The sequence below is a fragment of the Danio rerio genome, chromosome 9, assembly GCF_052040795.2.
Source record: "Danio rerio strain M-AB ecotype USA chromosome 9, GRCz13ab, whole genome shotgun sequence".
NCBI lineage: Eukaryota > Metazoa > Chordata > Actinopteri > Cypriniformes > Danionidae > Danio > Danio rerio.
The window spans coordinates 31,190,262-31,209,325 of NC_141029.1; the positions used below are offsets into that span (position 1 = coordinate 31,190,262).

At 33.9% G+C, this 19,064-nt stretch overlaps 1 protein-coding gene and 1 long non-coding RNA gene across 3 annotated transcripts in view; both read right to left on the bottom strand.

Annotated features, from left to right (window-relative positions):
- Positions 1 to 277: 277 nt before the first annotated feature.
- LOC147835328 (uncharacterized) lies at positions 278 to 4,667 on the bottom strand. The gene is made up of 3 exons (XR_015499622.1): positions 3,193 to 4,667; positions 2,234 to 3,145; positions 278 to 1,753 (listed from the first exon to the last, which is right to left on the bottom strand). It is a non-coding gene; the product is annotated as an uncharacterized LOC147835328 (long non-coding RNA).
- Positions 4,668 to 7,255: 2,588 nt separating this feature from the next.
- The window catches only part of hs6st3b (heparan sulfate 6-O-sulfotransferase 3b), a 90,491-nt gene continuing 78,682 nt past the window's right edge, over positions 7,256 to 19,064 (bottom strand). The window contains exon 2 of one of the 2 annotated variants that reach the window (XM_087266981.1): positions 7,256 to 9,792. In XM_087266981.1, coding sequence (XP_087123107.1) covers positions 9,078 to 9,773 — 696 coding nt within the window. In that variant the 5' untranslated portion in view covers positions 9,774 to 9,792 and the 3' untranslated portion in view covers positions 7,256 to 9,077. The remainder of the gene's footprint in view (positions 9,793 to 19,064) is intronic. The other variant, NM_001080194.2, reaches the window with a different exon arrangement.

Here is a 19,064-nt window from a genome sequence, read left to right on the forward strand (position 1 = left end):
TTACAGTAAGGAAGCATTACTGTAAGAAGACTGAAATTCTTATTAGTCCGTTTTCAGGAAAGAAGATATAACCTAGCATGCAGAGGAAATTTTAGGCAAATGTGCAAATTCAGAAACAGATGTTTACCTTGGAAATATCATTGGTACAAAATTGTTTAGTTTTTACTCTACTACACTGAAAATATCATAGATGTTGTAGAGTAATAGGTTACTTTCTCCTAGAGAAATAAGTGGCTGCTCAGAACTTGTGAACAAGCTAATTGTTTTCAGTTGCTCTGTTAATTCATTTCACATAACACACTCATTGGTCTGTGAACTAATCTGATTGCATCTGTTCTCAAGTCTACAACTCACTGATTCAAGTAATCTGATCAGAGTGAGTCTCCACTTAATAAATCACTAATTTAGATGATCTGATTGGTCAGAGCGACAGGGCATTCCATTTAGAAGAGCCTTCATATGCCCTAATCTTTTCAAAGGTTTGCCCTTCAAAGTGACATCTTCGAAGGCATCAGGGCATAGGGATGAGTCTTTCTGAATGAACACCAAACAACCTAACTGCTTAATGGACCATTGCGGTCTCAAAACTTTATTAGTTTCAAACGAAATCCTTCATTCCAAAGAGCCATTTGAAGTGGCCAGATTTGAGCACTTTGGTTTGGAATGACACTTCATTAAGGCATTCATGGTTTTCACACCAAAGTGTGAAATATCCATTTTTGGAATGCACCACACAGTAATTGATTCACTGATTCAAATGTTCCTGCCAAAATGGCAGTTCATTCCAAATGGGATATATCACCCTCTGAAGGGCACTCCGGAGTGTAAACACTCATGGTCACCATACTGAAGTGTTGTCAAAATAAAGTGGCCAAAATTGGCCACTTCAAAGGGTCTTTCTGATGAACACGTTAGGATCCCATGATGCTTTTCATAATGAAGTTTGTTGTTGAACTTAGTGTTCCATTTGAAGCACTGTGTTCCATTCAGAAGAGCTCATCCCTATGCCCTAATCCCTGTGAAGCTGTCGCCTCAGAGGGTAAACCCGTTTAGAGTATGGGGAGGAGCCATTATGTATTGAACGCATTGTGTGTGTCCAGATGTTGTGGTCAGAGCAAGCCTCCAATTAATGATTCATCAATTCTAAAATATCCGGTCAGAACAAATCTCCATTTAATGATTTACTGATTCAAATGATCTGGTCAGAAGTGTTTTCTCTCCACATTGACAGCTTCAAATGGTTTAGATCATTGAAATTAGCCCTTCTGAAAGGAACAGTGTGTGAAACAAATTACCTGTGCAAAGGATCAATGGGGCCTGAAGTGTCAGTCCTTTGAAATCCTTCATTCCAAAGTGGCCAGTTGAGCACTGGTTTGAAACGACACTTCCATATGGTGGTTTGATTGTTTTCACTCCAAAGTGCCCTTCGGAGGGTGATATATACCATTTGAAACCCACTGTGTGCCTTCAGTTAACGATTTGCTGATTCAAATAATCTATTCAGAGTGAATCACCAGAAAATATTTATTGAATTTGCAAGTCTGACACAAAATGAGCAAGTCTGTGCCTTGATGGAAAAATCCTTTTGTTACTTTAGGTATTTTATATTGGGTGTCACAGTGGCGCAGTGGGTAGCACAATCCCCTTACAGCAAGAAAGTCGCTGGTTCAAGCATCAGCTGGGTAAACTGGCATTTCTGTGTGGAGTTTGCACATTTCTGTGTGGATGTTCTCCCTGTGTTTGCGTGGGTTTCCTCCAGGTGCTCCAGGTTCCCCCCAGAGGCCAAAATCATGCGGTACAGGTGAATTGGGTAAGCTAAACGATGTGATGAATGAAGTGATGGGTTGCAGCTGGAAGGGCATCTGCTGCGTAAAACATATGCTGGATAAGTTGGCAGTTCATTCCACTGTGGGGACCCTGGATTAATAAGGGACTAAGCCGGAAAGAAAATGAATAAATGAATTAATTTTATATTTTTACTTGTTTAGACACATATCAATAATTATAAATAGCAGTTTTTATATAACACAGGTGTTAAACTTAGTTTTGGAGGGCCACAGCTCTGCACAGTTTAGCTGTTACCCTGAAAACACACCTGATCAAACTGATTGAGTCATTATTCAGGCTTGTTTTAAACCTAAAGGTAAGCATGATGAAGCAGGGTTGGAGCTAAACTGTGCACTGCAGGGCTGTGACCGTCCAGGAACTGAGTTTGACACCCCTGGTTTATAACAATTCTTGGTAATTAAATGCTTTGTTGTGAAATAAATAAGCACTCTTTAATAAGAACTTTTTACTCAACTTGCCGATTTGCAAAATGTGTTGAAAATTGAAGCTATGACAGAAGAACTGACTGCAATCTGTGACAATGCAAGGTTCAGTTGGTAATACTACAGGTTAATTATTAACATCATTGTTGGCACACAAAACTATTTTCCTGTTATCACATACTAAAATAGAATTACAAAACAAGCCTCTGCACCACAAGCGACTGACACAAATACCATTTTTTCAAGATATGAGTTACAGAGACATAAAAACCTTTTAATGAAAAAGCTCTTTGGAGTGCTGGGAAAATGAGATGTCTGATAGTTTCCTAACAATTGGATGAACACTTTGAAGACACACTCAGAATGTGTCATGGCTGACTGTGAGGAGAAAAATGGTTTTCAGATGACCGGTGGATCCTTTTCTAATAACATGACATACTAAATAACTTGAAATGTGTCACAGAATGTCATTTCCCAGCATTAGTGGTAAAATCATGACCTTTTTCTAGAGGCTCTCTGCTGCTGTTTCTTTTAAAAGTGCACCACATAACAGTTTCATTTTTTAATACTACAAAACCATGTGCACTTGCCACCATGATTAGGTTATTCTACAGTAAATTGTATATGGTAAAGTGAGAAATTGACTGATCACATTTTGCAGATAATAACTTATTTTTGGAGTCTTAATTTAATGTAAGACAGACATCAGTTTGTTTAGGTTTATAAACAGGGCCTCAGCAAGTGCAAATTCCAAAGAAAGCCCAAAAATCTACATGGATTATTATATGATGATTTCAAATGATTTCTGCTAAATTGTTGCAAACTATTTATATGGGTTGAACTTAAACAAACAAATTAAATTTAGTAATGTTCAACTTAATTATTTGTTTAAATACAGCCCAAATAAATTGTTTCTAACCACTAACGAAAAAAAAAAAACAGTAAATCCAAGGAGTCGTCTTTGAATCAGTTTTTCAGTGTTTTTTTTTTTTTAATAAATTCTTCCAGTATCAGGGAATGCTGTATTATTTGGCACAATCATGAAATTGCAAAGACTGCATTGTAAATGTAAATATAAATGTGATGCGCAGAACTATATTTTGACATTAGCAGCTCATATCTTGTTTACAGTGCCTCAAAGCGGTCAATGCTAAAAATGTGCTTGTTTTATTTCTGTTGGAACTGTTGTCAACTGTTTTCAATGAACAGTAGATAAATTATACTACGGCGCCATGCTTGTGCATCTCAGAAACAAGATAAGATTCATCCCTAGATATGTTTTTAAGGATATTTGAAGCAGTTTGAAAGGTAAATCTAACTTACAAAATTGCCAAAACTGTCTGTTAAAATAGAAAATAGATGATATAATCGCTGAATTTTTCTGAGGTTGTCTTCCAAATAAAAGCTCTTTACAGTAAAACAACGTAAAAACAATCATTTTTATTCCTCATTTTAGTCTGTTTTTAACCATTTTTATTATTTGTTGTTTTTATTTCTTATACTTGTATTTTATGTTTCCTTTATTCCTGGTTATGTAAAGCATTTTAATGTACCATTGTGTATGAATGCCTTGCATTGCCTTGCCCACAATTAAACAAAAATAGCAATAATAATGATCATAACAGAAATTCAGCATGTTTCCCTAGTTCGTTCCGCCTGTTTTTAGCATGACAAAGTAAAAAAAAAAATTAAATATGAATGAATGAAGAAATGTCTTTTAGTTTAGTCAGTTAACTTAAGTTTAAAGCAAATTTTATAAGTAGTTTCATAGGGCATTGTATGGGGTACACACACTTTTGAATGGCTGACATTAAAACAATGGTGGAGATTCTCTGCCCTCTTGTGGTCGAATCATAAAAAGAGAAACTATGGCACCACTGAGTGTTTTTCCACAACCCTGAAACGTATTTACATTATATGACAACATCAGCTGCAAACAAATGATGCCAGACCTTTAAGAAGAACTAAAACTTAGTAGGTGAAATATTGCCCAATGTTAACATAAATATGTATTTGAGAAAAATAATGAATTTTCAGTGTTGGGGAAAGAAAGTAATGCATTACAATATTGAGTTACTCCCCACAAAAGTTACTTAGTTGCGTTACTTAGTTTTTAATAGTAATTAATTTGTTACGTTACTTTGAGTTACTGTTCAAAATAATGAACACATTCTCTTACTGACTGCGTGATTTATTGTGACTAATTTAAATTCAGCAATTTATTTTTTATAATCTAATTATATAAATTAAAAAGCAAATTGCGTTACATTTTCAAAAAAGTAACTCAAATATTATTGCTCATTTTTAAAAAGTAATGCGTTACTTTACTCGTTACTTAGAAAAGTTATAAAATTACATAACTCGCATTGCTTATGCGTAACCCCAACCCTGCTCATATTAAAAAAAAAAAAAAAAAAAAAAGAGACGACATTTTATTTTCTCATTAGTGTCGTCTTGTGGTATTGTATAGAAAAGAACGAAATAAAAGTAAAAGTAATATTTATCAAACAAAAAAGGTAAGTTACTTACATCTGTATTTGCCATATTGGGCTTTTTTAATATTGCACTTAGTTGACGTAAGTGTACATAATGTAGCAATTAAAATATAATGCAATACTAATATTAACATTCGCACACATATTCATACACACACACCCACGCATTTGTACACAACCCTCTTTAGGCCAAAATGTTGGCCAAACAACATAATGGTTATAATAACAAGAAAACAAATAGCAGCACCGATTCAGTTAAAAACATGTGGAACAGCATAATAAAACAGTAAGTTCATGTCATCTTTTTGGTCTAAAATCATTCGAAACTTTGATCTTTGAAACTAGCATTGCATGTTCTTCATAAACACAATAGATATACTATTTGATTTTAGGAGCTGAGAATCACTCGTTATTCTTGGATTTGCTCTTTTGTGATGATTTTTTCCCAGAAAGCCCAGAACAAGAAAAAAAAAGATCCCTTTTTAACCTGCTGCTGCTGGTTGAGAGATGTAAAAAAACACAAACGTTTCATTCGTTCAGTCAGTCAAAAGTTCAGCAAATTCTTCCAGACAGTAAAAGTTTTGAGTTTTAATGAGGACTACAAAAAATAAATAGATAAATGAGTGGAAACAAATCACCTTCCTGAAACTCTCTTCCTGCATATACATAAATTCATTTAATACGTTGTGTATAAATAGTCGTTTATACTCCTGCATTTCAAGTCAAATGTGAGTTGAAGTACTATAACCATAATAATGAGACAAGCTATTAAAGGATGAACAGTTGTGCGCAATCTTGTAACTTTTTTAATGTGCATTTCCATTCACCTTTAGGGGGCGTACAGACATGATGTGTTTTCATTCAGCTATACAGGATGATTTTTCGGTTGTACATGAAATCTTTATAGAAAAATAATTTTAAAACCATTCATCTGAACATTAATCAGAAAAACACCTCTTATAATTATGGACAGATGAGATGGACTGATGAAAGTTTCTATTGTTTTGATCATATAATGTGTATTTAAAACACAAATAGCTCCATTCAACTACATGGTTTGGTGTACATTTTCTTTCTAAGCTTTTTATTTTGTACTTAATATGCTTATTTTAAATTAGATAATAATCTCACAATTTGGATATTTTTCCCACATTTTTAATATTTTAGCTGATTCGATGTTTTTGCAATCTAATACAACTGTGAGAATTGTGAAATGGAAACTGGGAGTAAATATTCACAGTTTATATCTCACACTTCTTCAACTTCAAGAGAAGCAAAGTTATTATTAATATATGTGCCTAAAATGAGAAAACTTGGGTTAATTTGGGAAAATACTGCCAAATCTTTGAAAATATACAGGTCAAAAGTTTGGGGTCAGTAAGATTTTTAAATGTTAAAATAAGCTTCTGCTCACCAAGGCTGCATTTATTTCATCAAAAATACAGTACAAACTGTAAAATTGTGAAATGTTATTGCACTATAAAATAACTGTTCCATGTAGTTTATAATTTAATTTAATAATTTATTCCAGTGAGTCACATGATCCTTCAGAAATCACTCTATTATTATTATTATTATTATTATTATTATTATTATTATTATTATTATTATTATCATCATTATTATTAATGGTAATAGTAATCAAAGCAATTTGACTGGAGTAGTAATTTAATTTGAAACTACATACAATAAGAAAGTTATTTAAAATTGTAATAAATATTTAACAATTTAACGTTTTTACATTTAATAAATGGCACCTCAATAAACAGAATAATTTTCTGGAGAAAAAAAAAATGATAAAAAAATGATCCTAAACTTTTGACCAGTAGTGTATGTTTTTTTACAAAATTAGAAGGGAAAGAATTGCAAGATATAAACTTTTTAAAGTAAAGAAAAATCTATATTTTGCAATTGGCCCATATTTTCTTAGAACTGCAACTTTATTTCATGCAGCAGTAAGATTATTGGCTTTCTCTCCCATCTGATTGCATTTCTCGCAATACTTGTACAGACTGACTACTGTATATCAAAGATCAGGTTCTTGTTTTGGTGGCGTCTACAAACTCTGGATTGTACAACACATCTCTGAAAAAACTATCAGAGTCTTCAGATTCTCAGTACAGACTGTCTCCAGGCTGCAAGTTTGCGTCTTACAAAGAGACAGAGAGAAAGTTTGAGTGTCTACAGAGAATCAGCAGCAACAGTTAAAAACTTGTCAGCACTTTTTTCTGCTCTCTTTGTCAAGCTGTTTTTGAATGCAAGAAAACATCTTGAATGTACACCCCTCACTGTGCAAGCATTGTTACCTTTACAAAACTCTGTGGTGCCGTATTTGTTGCTCCACCATGATGATGTTGTTGGCGAATAAGCACAGATTTACCTTTTCAGCAGTTGTTGGATTTCAGTCTATATGTACATCACAGTCTTCATTGCAAAGGATTTAGCTGAAATCTAGAGTAAACCACACTGGGGGGAAATATCTTGATCAGTATTTTTGTCATGATTTACAGTAAGAGTATACTAAGCAGCACTCAAACAACATAATAGCTAAATGTGCTAAATGAGTAAAAGTTAAAAGGGTAGTTACTGAAAAACTGATTTTCACAACTGAAAAAACTCTTTGCATTTACTCATTCATTTAAGGTAAGTGGTTGCAAACAATTTACATGGGCTGAATTTAAACAAACTAGTTAAGTTTAATAACAGTTTATAAGAACTAAACACTATAAATCATCTATTAAGCATTAGCAAATAGTGAATTCATTTTTTGTTAAATATTAACTCTACATTAATAGACGCTAGTGAGCAGTTTATAACTGCAGATTCAAATGCTGAATTACTAAATTACTAATTACTAAATTAAGTACTGTGTTACTTACAAATCATTTCTATTCAAGAGTAGTTTTTTTACTAATAATGTACTAATAATACATTTTTATGTTAATAAATGCTTTATTAACTCAACTTCCTGCGTTTTTGTGACCTAATCTAAAGTGAGGACTATTAATGCTTTATAAATCCCTAATAAATAAAAATGAAAGGCTCAGTATCAAATGAATAATACATCTTTGCAATCTTATCTAAAAAGTTAAATTACTGTAAAGTTTAAGCATTGCTGATTAGACCTCACTTTAGATTAGGTCACAAATTAAAGTTAATAAAACATTTATTAACATAAAAGTAAATATCAGTAAATGCCTAAATAATCAGACATATAAATGTTAATTTGAATAGTTTATATATCATTTACTAACTCATTCTGAATAGTCTTTAACAACCAGCAACTACTCTCAAATAACTAGTTTGAAAATAATGCAATTCTTAATTTAGTATTGAAAATAATAATTAACAAAATAAATAAAACACGATCATTAAGCACATTATAAATGTTCTTATAAGTCAAGAATACAGCATTTGTATCTGCAGTTATAAACTGTTTACTAGCGTCTATTAATGTAGAGTTAATACTTAACAGATAATGAATTAACTATTTGTCAATGCTAAATAGATTATTAGTGTGTAGTTATTATAAAGTGTTACAAAAAAAACTTGTTTAAATTGAGCACAAATAAATTATTTGCAACTGAATTAATCTTATGAATCATTTTTAAGTGCTTTATTTAGCACATCAAATTATGAAATTTTGTGTTTGTGCAAAGTATTACCAAGCAAATATATGGGGTCAGTTTGATTGCTTTTAAGAATCAGGGTTTTGGGTTTTATGTAAAATGAAAATGGAAACTTTGATAGTAAAGACATGTATAATGTTGTTCTTGGCAATTGCAATAAACAATAAGATGCTTTTCATTCATAAAAAAAAAAAAACTATTACAACTGTGGGTCATCTGAACTTTTCATGAAAAAAAAAATGTAAATATCAGTAATTATAAATTGTAATATTTAATTTTTTTATCATATAAAATAAATCCAGTCTATTGATGCTAATGATTATTCACTTTCAAACACTATTCACTATTGTCTCTTCAAATTAAAATACTTACCCAGTTGTTTTGTTGTTGTTGGTTTAAAAATCACAGATGTGAAATAATTTATTGTACTGGTGCTCAAAAATACAAAACTGGGGTGTGAATTACTGAAAACCATGACAAAAATACTGCTTAAGACAGTTATTTAAATTAAAATGTTTAGTTTTTTATTTATTTGTTGTCTGTTTGATGGTGTATTTATTTAAAGAGGACCAACAACAAAAAATATCTCAAAGTATGCCTACTAAACTGAGTCCACCTCTTCCTCGAGTTTACGCTCTCCATGTTCCAGTACTTGTTTGTTTGTTTTGTTTTTTCAAGTGGCATCACCAACGGACCACTTGGCTGGCGTAGTCCTCAGTGGTGGTGACCCTAGTTTGGTTTTCCACAATGGGCTCTTTGCTCTGGTTGACTCTGCGCTCTCTAATCCACCGTCTCTCTTCTCTTCTCTTCAATCTCTCCTCCTGCCGCTCGCGCTGACGGACGAACTGATATCTCTGCAGAAAGAGGTCTTTGGCGAACTCATACAGCTGCATATCCAGCATATTGAGTTGCTCTATCCGGCTGCGCATGTTGTCCCGCAGCTCCACATTAGCGGCCCGCGTGCTGTTGATCTGGGTGAAGGCGGAAATGAAGCGCAGGTGGAAAGTGCGCTCGAACAGGTACTGCGTCTTGCGTTGAAACTCGGTCAGGCCGTAGAAAGCCATGTTTTTGAGGTTACTCTTAGCGCTGGCTAGGAGAATGGGGTTTCGCTCGCTCTCGTTCATGGTGGAGAGGTTGTAGCAACCCACCAGGCTGAGGTCAGCCAGCATGCGCACCTGCCTGTTGTTGGCAAGGTTTGAAGGGCAGTCCATGAAGTCGTGTAGGGTGACCCCCGACCAGTCGTCACCGTTGTAGCAGGTGGGCAGCTCGTCCTGTGTGGGCGAACGGCCGTCGCACATGTGGAGCGAGGTCTTCCAGGTGGCTCCGCGCTGCACGTGCTTCCATTCGCTCAGGTAGCGGGACACTGGGTCTCGCAGCATGGTGATGTAGTAGAAGTTCCTGAAAGGAGAATCACAGTCAATTACTTAAGATGTTTTGTGCTTTCACTGCATCAAGTTCATTCACTCATAAAATTGCTTGCTCGGTGAAACTTTTGTTTAGGTCTATAAAACAAGACACGTTCATTTAAAGTCCCACAGTCTCTGAATTATCTGGTTCAGGATTAGGCCTTATAGTAACTTAGGAACTACAGGATTCAGTGGCCCTGCTGGAGGAGGGTTGGACACCTCTGATATGATGAACCAAATTTATGTAGACATGTCTTCTGTGATTTGTTCTGTTAAACTTTAGGTCTATAAAGTTAATTTAAACCAGGGGGGCCTGCAGTTTCTGTTTTATCTGGTTCAGGTGTGTTTTTTTACTCTGCAGGAGCAAGGTTGGATAACTCTGATTTGATTAACCAAATTTACAAAGTCATGCCCCTTCATTAAATATTTTTAGGCATATAAAAGCATGTTCCCATGGTAATGACAAAGTTTTTTTTTTTTTTTTTTTGGACTGCAAAGTTATGAAGACCATGGCATTAGCATAGTTTAAACAATATGTTGATTTAACTTTTATGTGAATTACTAAGGTAAATTACACGTTTTATTTAAAAACTCAAGCCTTACAAATTCAATAGAAAAAAAAGCTTTATGAAAATATATTTACTCTCTGTTTTATGGCTCCAAAATAAGTTTCTTAGATTAATGTTACCCACAGGGCTTTTACTAATAAATTATTAGCAAAAAAAAAAAAAAAACTACAGAATATAGATAAACATGGTCAAATATTTATGAAACTAAATGTGACATACAGTAGTTAATTTGTCACCCATCGAAACTTATATACTTGTGCTGTATGAGGTCTTCATTTGCAAACTTGACCAACATTTTTTAGAACGAAATGTGTAAGTCTCTTTAATTATAGTATTTTCTTCTTTTTTAGATTCATATTTTTTTAATTGTTATTATGATAGTAAAGTAAATTTATGTTAAATTTATTAAATTAATGTTGGGGAGAGAGAGACAACCTCCACCATCAACAGTCAAACTATGAGTACACTTTTTTGACTGTGTATCTGTCTATCTGTGCCTACAGTACATGAGTGTAATGTGTGTTCTAGAACAGTGGTTCTCAAACTGTGGTACGTGTACCACTAGTGGTACGCGGGCTTCCTTCTAGTGGTTCACGGAGGAATGAAATATGTCATGTACATCCTACATATATTTCAAAATTTATTAAAAATGATTTATATATTATGCCATATATGACATATAGTCTATATTTCTGAGGTAATCTTATTTCAGTTTTTAAGTTGAGAGAGCAAATCTGCAGAATAAAGACGTTTACTAATGAATAAAAGAAAAAAACACACATTTGTTAAAATTGAGCATGTTAATCAAGCATATCAACTTCAACCACCCTTGTGGTGTCCAAACTTTTTTAGAAGCTTGTTAATACTGTTATTAGCCATTCGTGCTATACAAAAAAAAAAACAAGAAATGTGAAAACAAGTTAAGCTAAAACAAAATTAGCATATTTTGCTATACCACAGACTCATACCTTAAAAGCAAATGAGCCAAAATCAGTAAAAAAAAAACTATTCTAAAAACCCATAAATGGAACCTATTTAAAATTTGAGCCTTTCTGCTGAGTAAATTAGCATAATGACTGAACAGCCATTTGTCTGAGTTTATGTTCTTTATATCCTCATAAAAATCTGAGATAACCATGATAAACCTATTATCTAAACTCAACATTTCAGTCATACAATACTTTCAGCAAAGAGCTGCTTTGAAACAGAGCATATTCTTTTTACACGCATCACTGCGTCTCTTATAGAGAAAGAACATCATCTCAATCCTTTTAAGCCGAAAGACAGGGAGAAAAAAAATTAGACATGTTTCAATACATCTGTCCTCATCAGTGCAGTATAGAGGACATTTGTAGGTTAAATAGTGAAATACTGAATAAATCAAGAAAAAAAGCAGCACATATATGTTTTTTCAGGGGATGCTTACACATTAAATAGGTACATATTAAAAGTTTTACCTTTAAAAAAAATTATAAAAATGATCTCTGTGCACATGGATCTGCAAAAGTGACAAAAAACTGCATTATGTACGCCAGACCAGTAGGTGGCTTTTATAGAGGAACACTACACATACATAGGTAATATTCAATTCAATTCATCTATATTTCTATAGCGCTTTTACAATGTAGATTGTGTCAAAGCAGCTTCACATAGAAGATTATAGTGAATAGGAATAGTGTCAGTTCAAGTTTAAGTTCAGTTCAGTTCAGTTCAGTTTAGTTCAGCTCAGCGTGGTTTAGTATTCACTGCTGACAGTCCAAACACTGAAGATCAAATCCATCGATACGCAATCAATGTAATATAAAAATAAACCGTTACCAGTTGAAAATCAATTTAAAAATATGATTATTCAAAGTGACTGAGAGGCCAAACAGATCGTGAAATAAGCAGGGGAATCTCTGATGGAAACATGATTAAAATACAGTGGTTGCCTTTAATTTTAGAAAAAGCAAAGGCAAAACTTACTTTGCTTCTAAGAAGATTATTTTATTTGTATAACTTATTCATATGATTAGTTATTTTTTCAATTCAATTTAGTTTTGTAAAATTTCAACTTCACAAAGAAATGTGCAGCAAAACCATTTTGTAAAAAACAACCATATGAAATATTTGAATCTTCAGTTCAGTGAATCATTATATCTCCACATGCACATATACTGTATGGCTGTGTGGTTGTCCAATATTTGGTTTCTCCAGTACTTTAAAATGCCTACATGCCAGACATGTTATATGGACGTGTAAGAAAAAATGTATTAAGTAGTTAAAAGTGCATAAGTATTCGGTTTTAGGTTAACAATTATGTTCTGCAAATGTCCCCTCAGTGCATATCCTTATCCAAAATTTAATAGAAGTTTAAATTGTTAATTGTTTAGTGTTCCAGTTTTGTTACCACTAGATTTGCATTTATTAATTTAACAGATGTTTTTATGCAAAGTGATTTACAAACTAGATTGTTATAGAATATGTATTTTTTAATCAGCTAAACAAATTGCCAACTTATTTTTAATAGAGACTTATAAAGAATAAAGAAGATATCATGGCCACAATTTAAGGTGACTTATTATGCCACTTTTTATAAGATGTAAAATAAGGCCCAACCTCAATTCTACCCCTTAGCCCTTCTCCTTATCCCCTAATTGGTGTCCCAAATCTCTTTAGCTTGAAGACGTAGTGCTAAGGGGAAGGGATAGATACCTCGTGAAACAGAGATTTTTCAGGACCACACTCGAAAGCAAGGGGTAAGAAAATTTCCCAGAATACACCAGCCACAATGGCAGCATGGCAGTGATTTCTTGAAGACAAATACCAAAAAAATAACACAACTGGAATAACAGCAGTCGCCATTGTCGATCTCATATGTATAAAGAGATCGCGATGGCATATGATGACGTGTGCAGGTGTGAAAATTTTGAAGCCCTTCCCCTTCTCACTCTGTTTCAAGGGTCAAGAGAAAAGGGAAGGGGTAGGGGTACAAAAATAGAATTGGGATTTGGCCTAAGTCTTAGATGTCTCTAGTGTATATGTAAAGTTTCAGCTCAAATAACCACACAATAATGTTTTAAAACTCTTTGAAACTGCCACTTTCAGGCTGTGGTACAAATTGTCTCATTTTTTGGTGACTTTCACTTTAAATTCAAATGAGATTGTGCTCTTGTCCTCTTTTCAAAAGAGGGAGAGGATCTTAACGCCTATGTGTCATCATAGCAGAAGTTTCAAATCTTGGCGGATGACTGCTTCTCACTCAGGGGTGTGTATGCTAATGAGTGACAGATCATCACTAGTGGGCGGGGCTTCCGCCCTCTCATGACACATAGAAAGGGAGAATGTCAATCAAAGTGTCTCTGCAGAATGTTTTTTATCAGGTGTGATTATAAAAAATATAATTAATTCTTTTTTTACCATAAAAGGCTATATTCAAACACTGTTGCCACACAATAAAAGCGATTTTTGCATAATATGCCCCCTTTAAGAAGTCTTTTATGTGCAATATATTTGCCACAATCCCTAAGTTTTTGTTTCATTAAATCAAAAAGGAGGCAGTGCAAATCAAAGCTTTTATTTAACATAATCCCTTAGCCCAAATAGTGTAAACATTATTGTTTTCTTCATTTGGAATGATATGCACATATATCATTACCAATAATGTCAGAAAAGCACATTACAAAAAAGCCAATAACTCAAATAACCACTTATATTTTAGCCAGCAGTAACTGATGTTGTTATTGAACAGTATGAGATGCTGTAAAGAACAAACAGCTACTGTATAGTCCAACGTTCAGTTAAATGAATTGTCATCCTTGGCTTATACTGTACATGATTCACAACTGTTATCTTTTGCGCTTACGTCTGGAAGAACACGTGAGGGAACAGATGCCGATGAAGTGATAATAACAGCGGGCCGATTCGCTAATGAAGAGAGAGGAAGCAGGCGCAGTCATGGTCTGATGGGGAACGGGACTGAATGCTCTGTGCTGGCTGGGACAATAGTGAATGAAGCAGATCTGATGTTCCTCCAGAGAGGACAGACTTCTGAGACAAAGAGCATATCTTCATTCTGTCTACCTCTGACATTCAAATGCTTTGACCAGTGATCGGAAATCAGTGGCTCTTCAACAAAAATTGTGTTTTTTCACAGATTTTTTACCACTCATCAGCATCAGTGATCGTTAAAAATGTATAGACATAGCACTAGAGATGAAATTCTCTCAGGAAACAAAAAAAAGTCAAGCATAATTTATTTGTTGTAATGCCAAATGAGGCTAATGAAAAATGTGTTTACAATAATATTTCAATTTGTTGAGCATGGTGTGCATGACTCCACTCAACAGTGGTGTTCATTGATTAATCAATCTGCATTTCTGAACAAATTGAATGGGTCAATGATTGGTTCAGCAATAAAACTGTGACTTATTTCATACCAGTCCATGTTAGCAGAGGAGGAAAACAAGCTACATTTACTCTGTTATATGTCTTTTGATTCCACTTTAATGTAAGAAGATTTAACAGTATGTACTTCTGTGTACTTCTGTGTTATTTTATTTTTTTAATGGAGTGACACGTGTATTTAATGGCCATATTCTTATCTGATTAAAGGCAAACTCATATAAATGTAATTGTAAACCTATTATATATGTATATATTTCTTTTTCTTTTTTTTTTATTGTATTGAATATAGCACAAAAACAACATTTGTTAATTCATTTAACACAAACATCTTGCCCACATTTTTGCATTTACCACATTACTGCAGACTGTTTGGGAAAGTATTTGAGCATTTAGCATTAATCTTTGAACGAAAAGTAAAAAATATGAACATGACAAAAATGAAATGTTATGTTAAGTATTTCTGGTGCATTGAGGCTGAATAACTATAAGCACAAACATATTGTACAATGCATTCATGTTTTTCTATAATTTTGGATATATAGGACTACACTCACCAGCTGCTTTTTTAGGTGCACCTGTCCAGCTGCTCGTTAATGCAAATTTCTAATCAGCCCATCACATGGCAGCAACTCAATGCATATAGGCATGTAGACATGGTCAAGAAAATCTGCTGCACTTCAAACCGAGCATCAAAATGGGGAAAAAAGGCGATTTAAGTGACTTTGAACGTGACATGGTGGTTGGTGCAGGACAGGCTGGTCTGAATATTTCAGAAACTGCTGATCTACTGGGATTTTCATGCACAACCATTTCTAGGGTTTACAGAGAATGGTCCGAAAAAGAGAAAAGTAAGCAGCAGTTGTTTGGGTGCAAATGCCTTGTTAATGCCAGAGGTCAGAAGAGAATGGCTAGACTGATTTGAGTTGATAGAAAGGCAACAGTAACACAAATAACCATTTGTTACAACTGAGGTCTGCAGATGAGCCTCTCTGAACGCACGACACATCGAACCTTGAGGCAGATGGGCTACAGCAGCAGAAGACCACACCTGGGGCCACTCCTGTCAGCTTTGAATAGGAAACTGAGGCTACAATTCACACAGGCTCACCAAAATTGGACAAGAGAAGATTGGAAACGTTGCTTGGTCTGATGGGTCTGGATTTCTGCTGTGACATTCGAAAGGTAGGGTCAGAATTTGGTGTCAACAACATGAAAGCATGGGTCCATCCTGCCTTGTATCAACGATTCAGGCTGCTTGTGGTGGTGTAATGGTGTGGGGGATATTTTCATGGCACACTTTGGTCCTATTAGTACCAACTGAGGATTGTATCAATGCCACAGTCAACCCGAGTATTGTTGCTGACCATGTCCATGCCTTTATGACCACAGTGTACCCATCTTCTGATGGCTAATTCCAGCAGGATAACATGCCATATCATAAAGCACAAATTATCTCAGATTGATTTCTTGAACATTACAATAAGTTCACTGTACTCAAATGACCTCCACAGTCACCAGATTTTGATCAAACGGAGCACCTTTGAGATGTGGTGGAACGGAAGATTTGCATCATGGATGTGCAGCCAACAAATCTGCAGCAACTGCATGATGCTATCATGTCAATATGCACCAAAATCTCAGAGAAATATTTCCAGTACCTTGTTGAATCTATGCCACAAAGGATTAGGCAGTTTTGAAGTCAAAAGGTGGTCCAACCCGGTACTAGTAAGGTCTATCTAATAAAGTGGCTGGTGAGAATTTAATCATAATTTAATACTTACAATGAACAGGGAAGTGGTATAAGGTTTGCAAAATATGCTTCATCTGTTTTTGAGCTGTGAAATTGACAGCAATTTAATCCAATGGCATTGAGAGTTGAAATGCCTCTTTAATCCATGCAATGGCAGTAAGCATTGTGAAAGCAGTCATAAATATATGTGAAATAATTGGCAGTAAAAATGACAGAGTAGGTGTGTTTAACTTCAAACAGCACTACACATTAGATTTCAAATGTATTGCTCCTACATCACAGATGTTATACACTCTAAACAATCTGCGGTGTTCATGGGCTAAGCTTATTTTTCTCACCCTATGCCACCAATTTAGTACTGCCCTTGCTGTTCTTTTGAGAATAGTTATACACAGCACACATCAGGGCCCATTCAACTTGGTCCTGAAGGGCCAGTGTCCTGCAGAGTTTCTCTCCAAATTTATATACAGTTGAAGTCAGAATTGTTAGCCCCCTGAATTATTAGCCCTCTGTTTATTTTTTTTCCCCAATTTCTGTTTAATGGACAGAACATTTCTTCAACACATTTCCAAATATAATAGTTTTGATAACTTATTTCTAATAACTGATTTATTTTATCTTTGCCATGATGACAGTAAATAATATTTGGCTAGATATTTTTCAAGACACTTCTATACAGCCTAAAGTGAAATTTAAAGGCTTACCTTATTAGGTTAACTAGGCAGGTAAGGGTAATTAGGCAAGTTATTGTATAATGGTGGTTTATTCTGTAGACTATTGAAAAAAATATACCTTAAAGCCAAAATAAAACGTCATGCGGAACACCCCTTGAGTACCAAACCACTAATAAGTTACGTTCAATCATCCTGTAAAGCAAAAAAAAAAAAATGGTATCAAAAAAGAACAAAGTGAAACAAATTATAAAAAGAAGCGGACAGACCCTCGATTATGTTACGACCCTTACTTAATTATGACTCGTGATCCTAGGACAAAGTAACATAAATAAACAATGGTCAAAGTTCTCCAACTGAATAATTTATTAACATAACATAATCAGCAAAACAATCCAAACTGACAAGAAATAGGGAGCCCAACAACATAATAAATAACAACCAAACAAACCTAAAACAGGATGGGACTCCCCACTCCAGACAAATATCAAAAGGTATAAAGGAGAACACAACAATAAAGCCGTCAAAAACTATGTCAGGGAGGAATGAGCGACCGCGAGTTAGCTTCAGTCCATTTTAAAAGCCTGACGCCACCAAATCAACCAATAGAAAACTGAACAGGGAAAAAGAAATTGCCAATTGCACTGTCAAATTTTCAGCAGTAGGTTTGTCTTTCCTGGAAATTGTGTTATTTCCACAATTTTTCACCACATAAATGCATTTTATAGAACAATTCTGATATCCTGATCTATTTTTCTAATCAGGTGGTTTCAGATACACTGAAAAAAAGTGTTGCATGCAGGACAGTTACAAACTATTTATTTGTGTTGAATTTAAACAAACAAATTAAATTAATTAATGTTCAACTTAATGTGTTTGTTTAAATTTAACACAATTAAATTGTTTAAAACCTCTTAACCAAAAAAAAAAAAAAAAAACAAGGAATCCAAGGAATCATCTTTGAATATTTTTTTTCAATGTATATAATTAGGATTCTATCAATTTTTGAAAAGTCTGGAAACTTCTTGTCTTATGAACAATTTATGTCTAATTATATTTTTCCGTTAACTTTGAAAGAATTTAATGCTGTGTGAAAAGCAATTTCTTTAGGCCTAATTCAACTTATAAAGTCTCATTTATTTTTTTATGAAAATGTTATTAAAGAACCAGAGCTGAACTTAAATGGAATTAGTTTATTTGATATAAACACAATAATAAACATATTCGACAAATTTTTCAAATAAAAAATATAATTTTGGGCAAATTTTACTGGGCATCCTTTATTGACCTAATAGAGTGGGAAAAGGCCTGGCTATTACCTCATAAGTACTACATTCCCAATAAAACAAAAGAGGTTCATTTTTAAAATTCTTCATAAAATATATTTAGTAAATAATACTTTGGCAAGGTATACGGAGGTTGATGGTTCATACTCATTTTGTAAAACTGAAGACAAAACCCTGATTCACATATTTTTTCAGTGTGAAAACACAAAAAAGCTTATAAAATATCTTCATATTGGTAATTACATTGCTTTCTCTAGCCCTTTTCAACTACAAGATATTATTTGTTACAATAAAGGTAAAACCGATATACCAGAGAACTACACTAATAACTTTTTTATTTTGCATGGAAAATATTTTATTCACAAACAAAAATTCTCGAATTCGCAACCTTTTTTAAACTTTTTTATTGAAATTGATGTTTTTATTAAATCTCTTAGACTGGTTAAAACAAGAATAATGATAGATTCTTGGATTATTATAATTATTGTGGAAAACCACAGATTCATAAGTCCTTCTTTCCTCTTGCTGTATTTGTGTTATTTATGTATCTCTGTTTAATTTTTCTCTCTCTTTTGTTTCTTTTTTTGTGTGTTTTATATGTG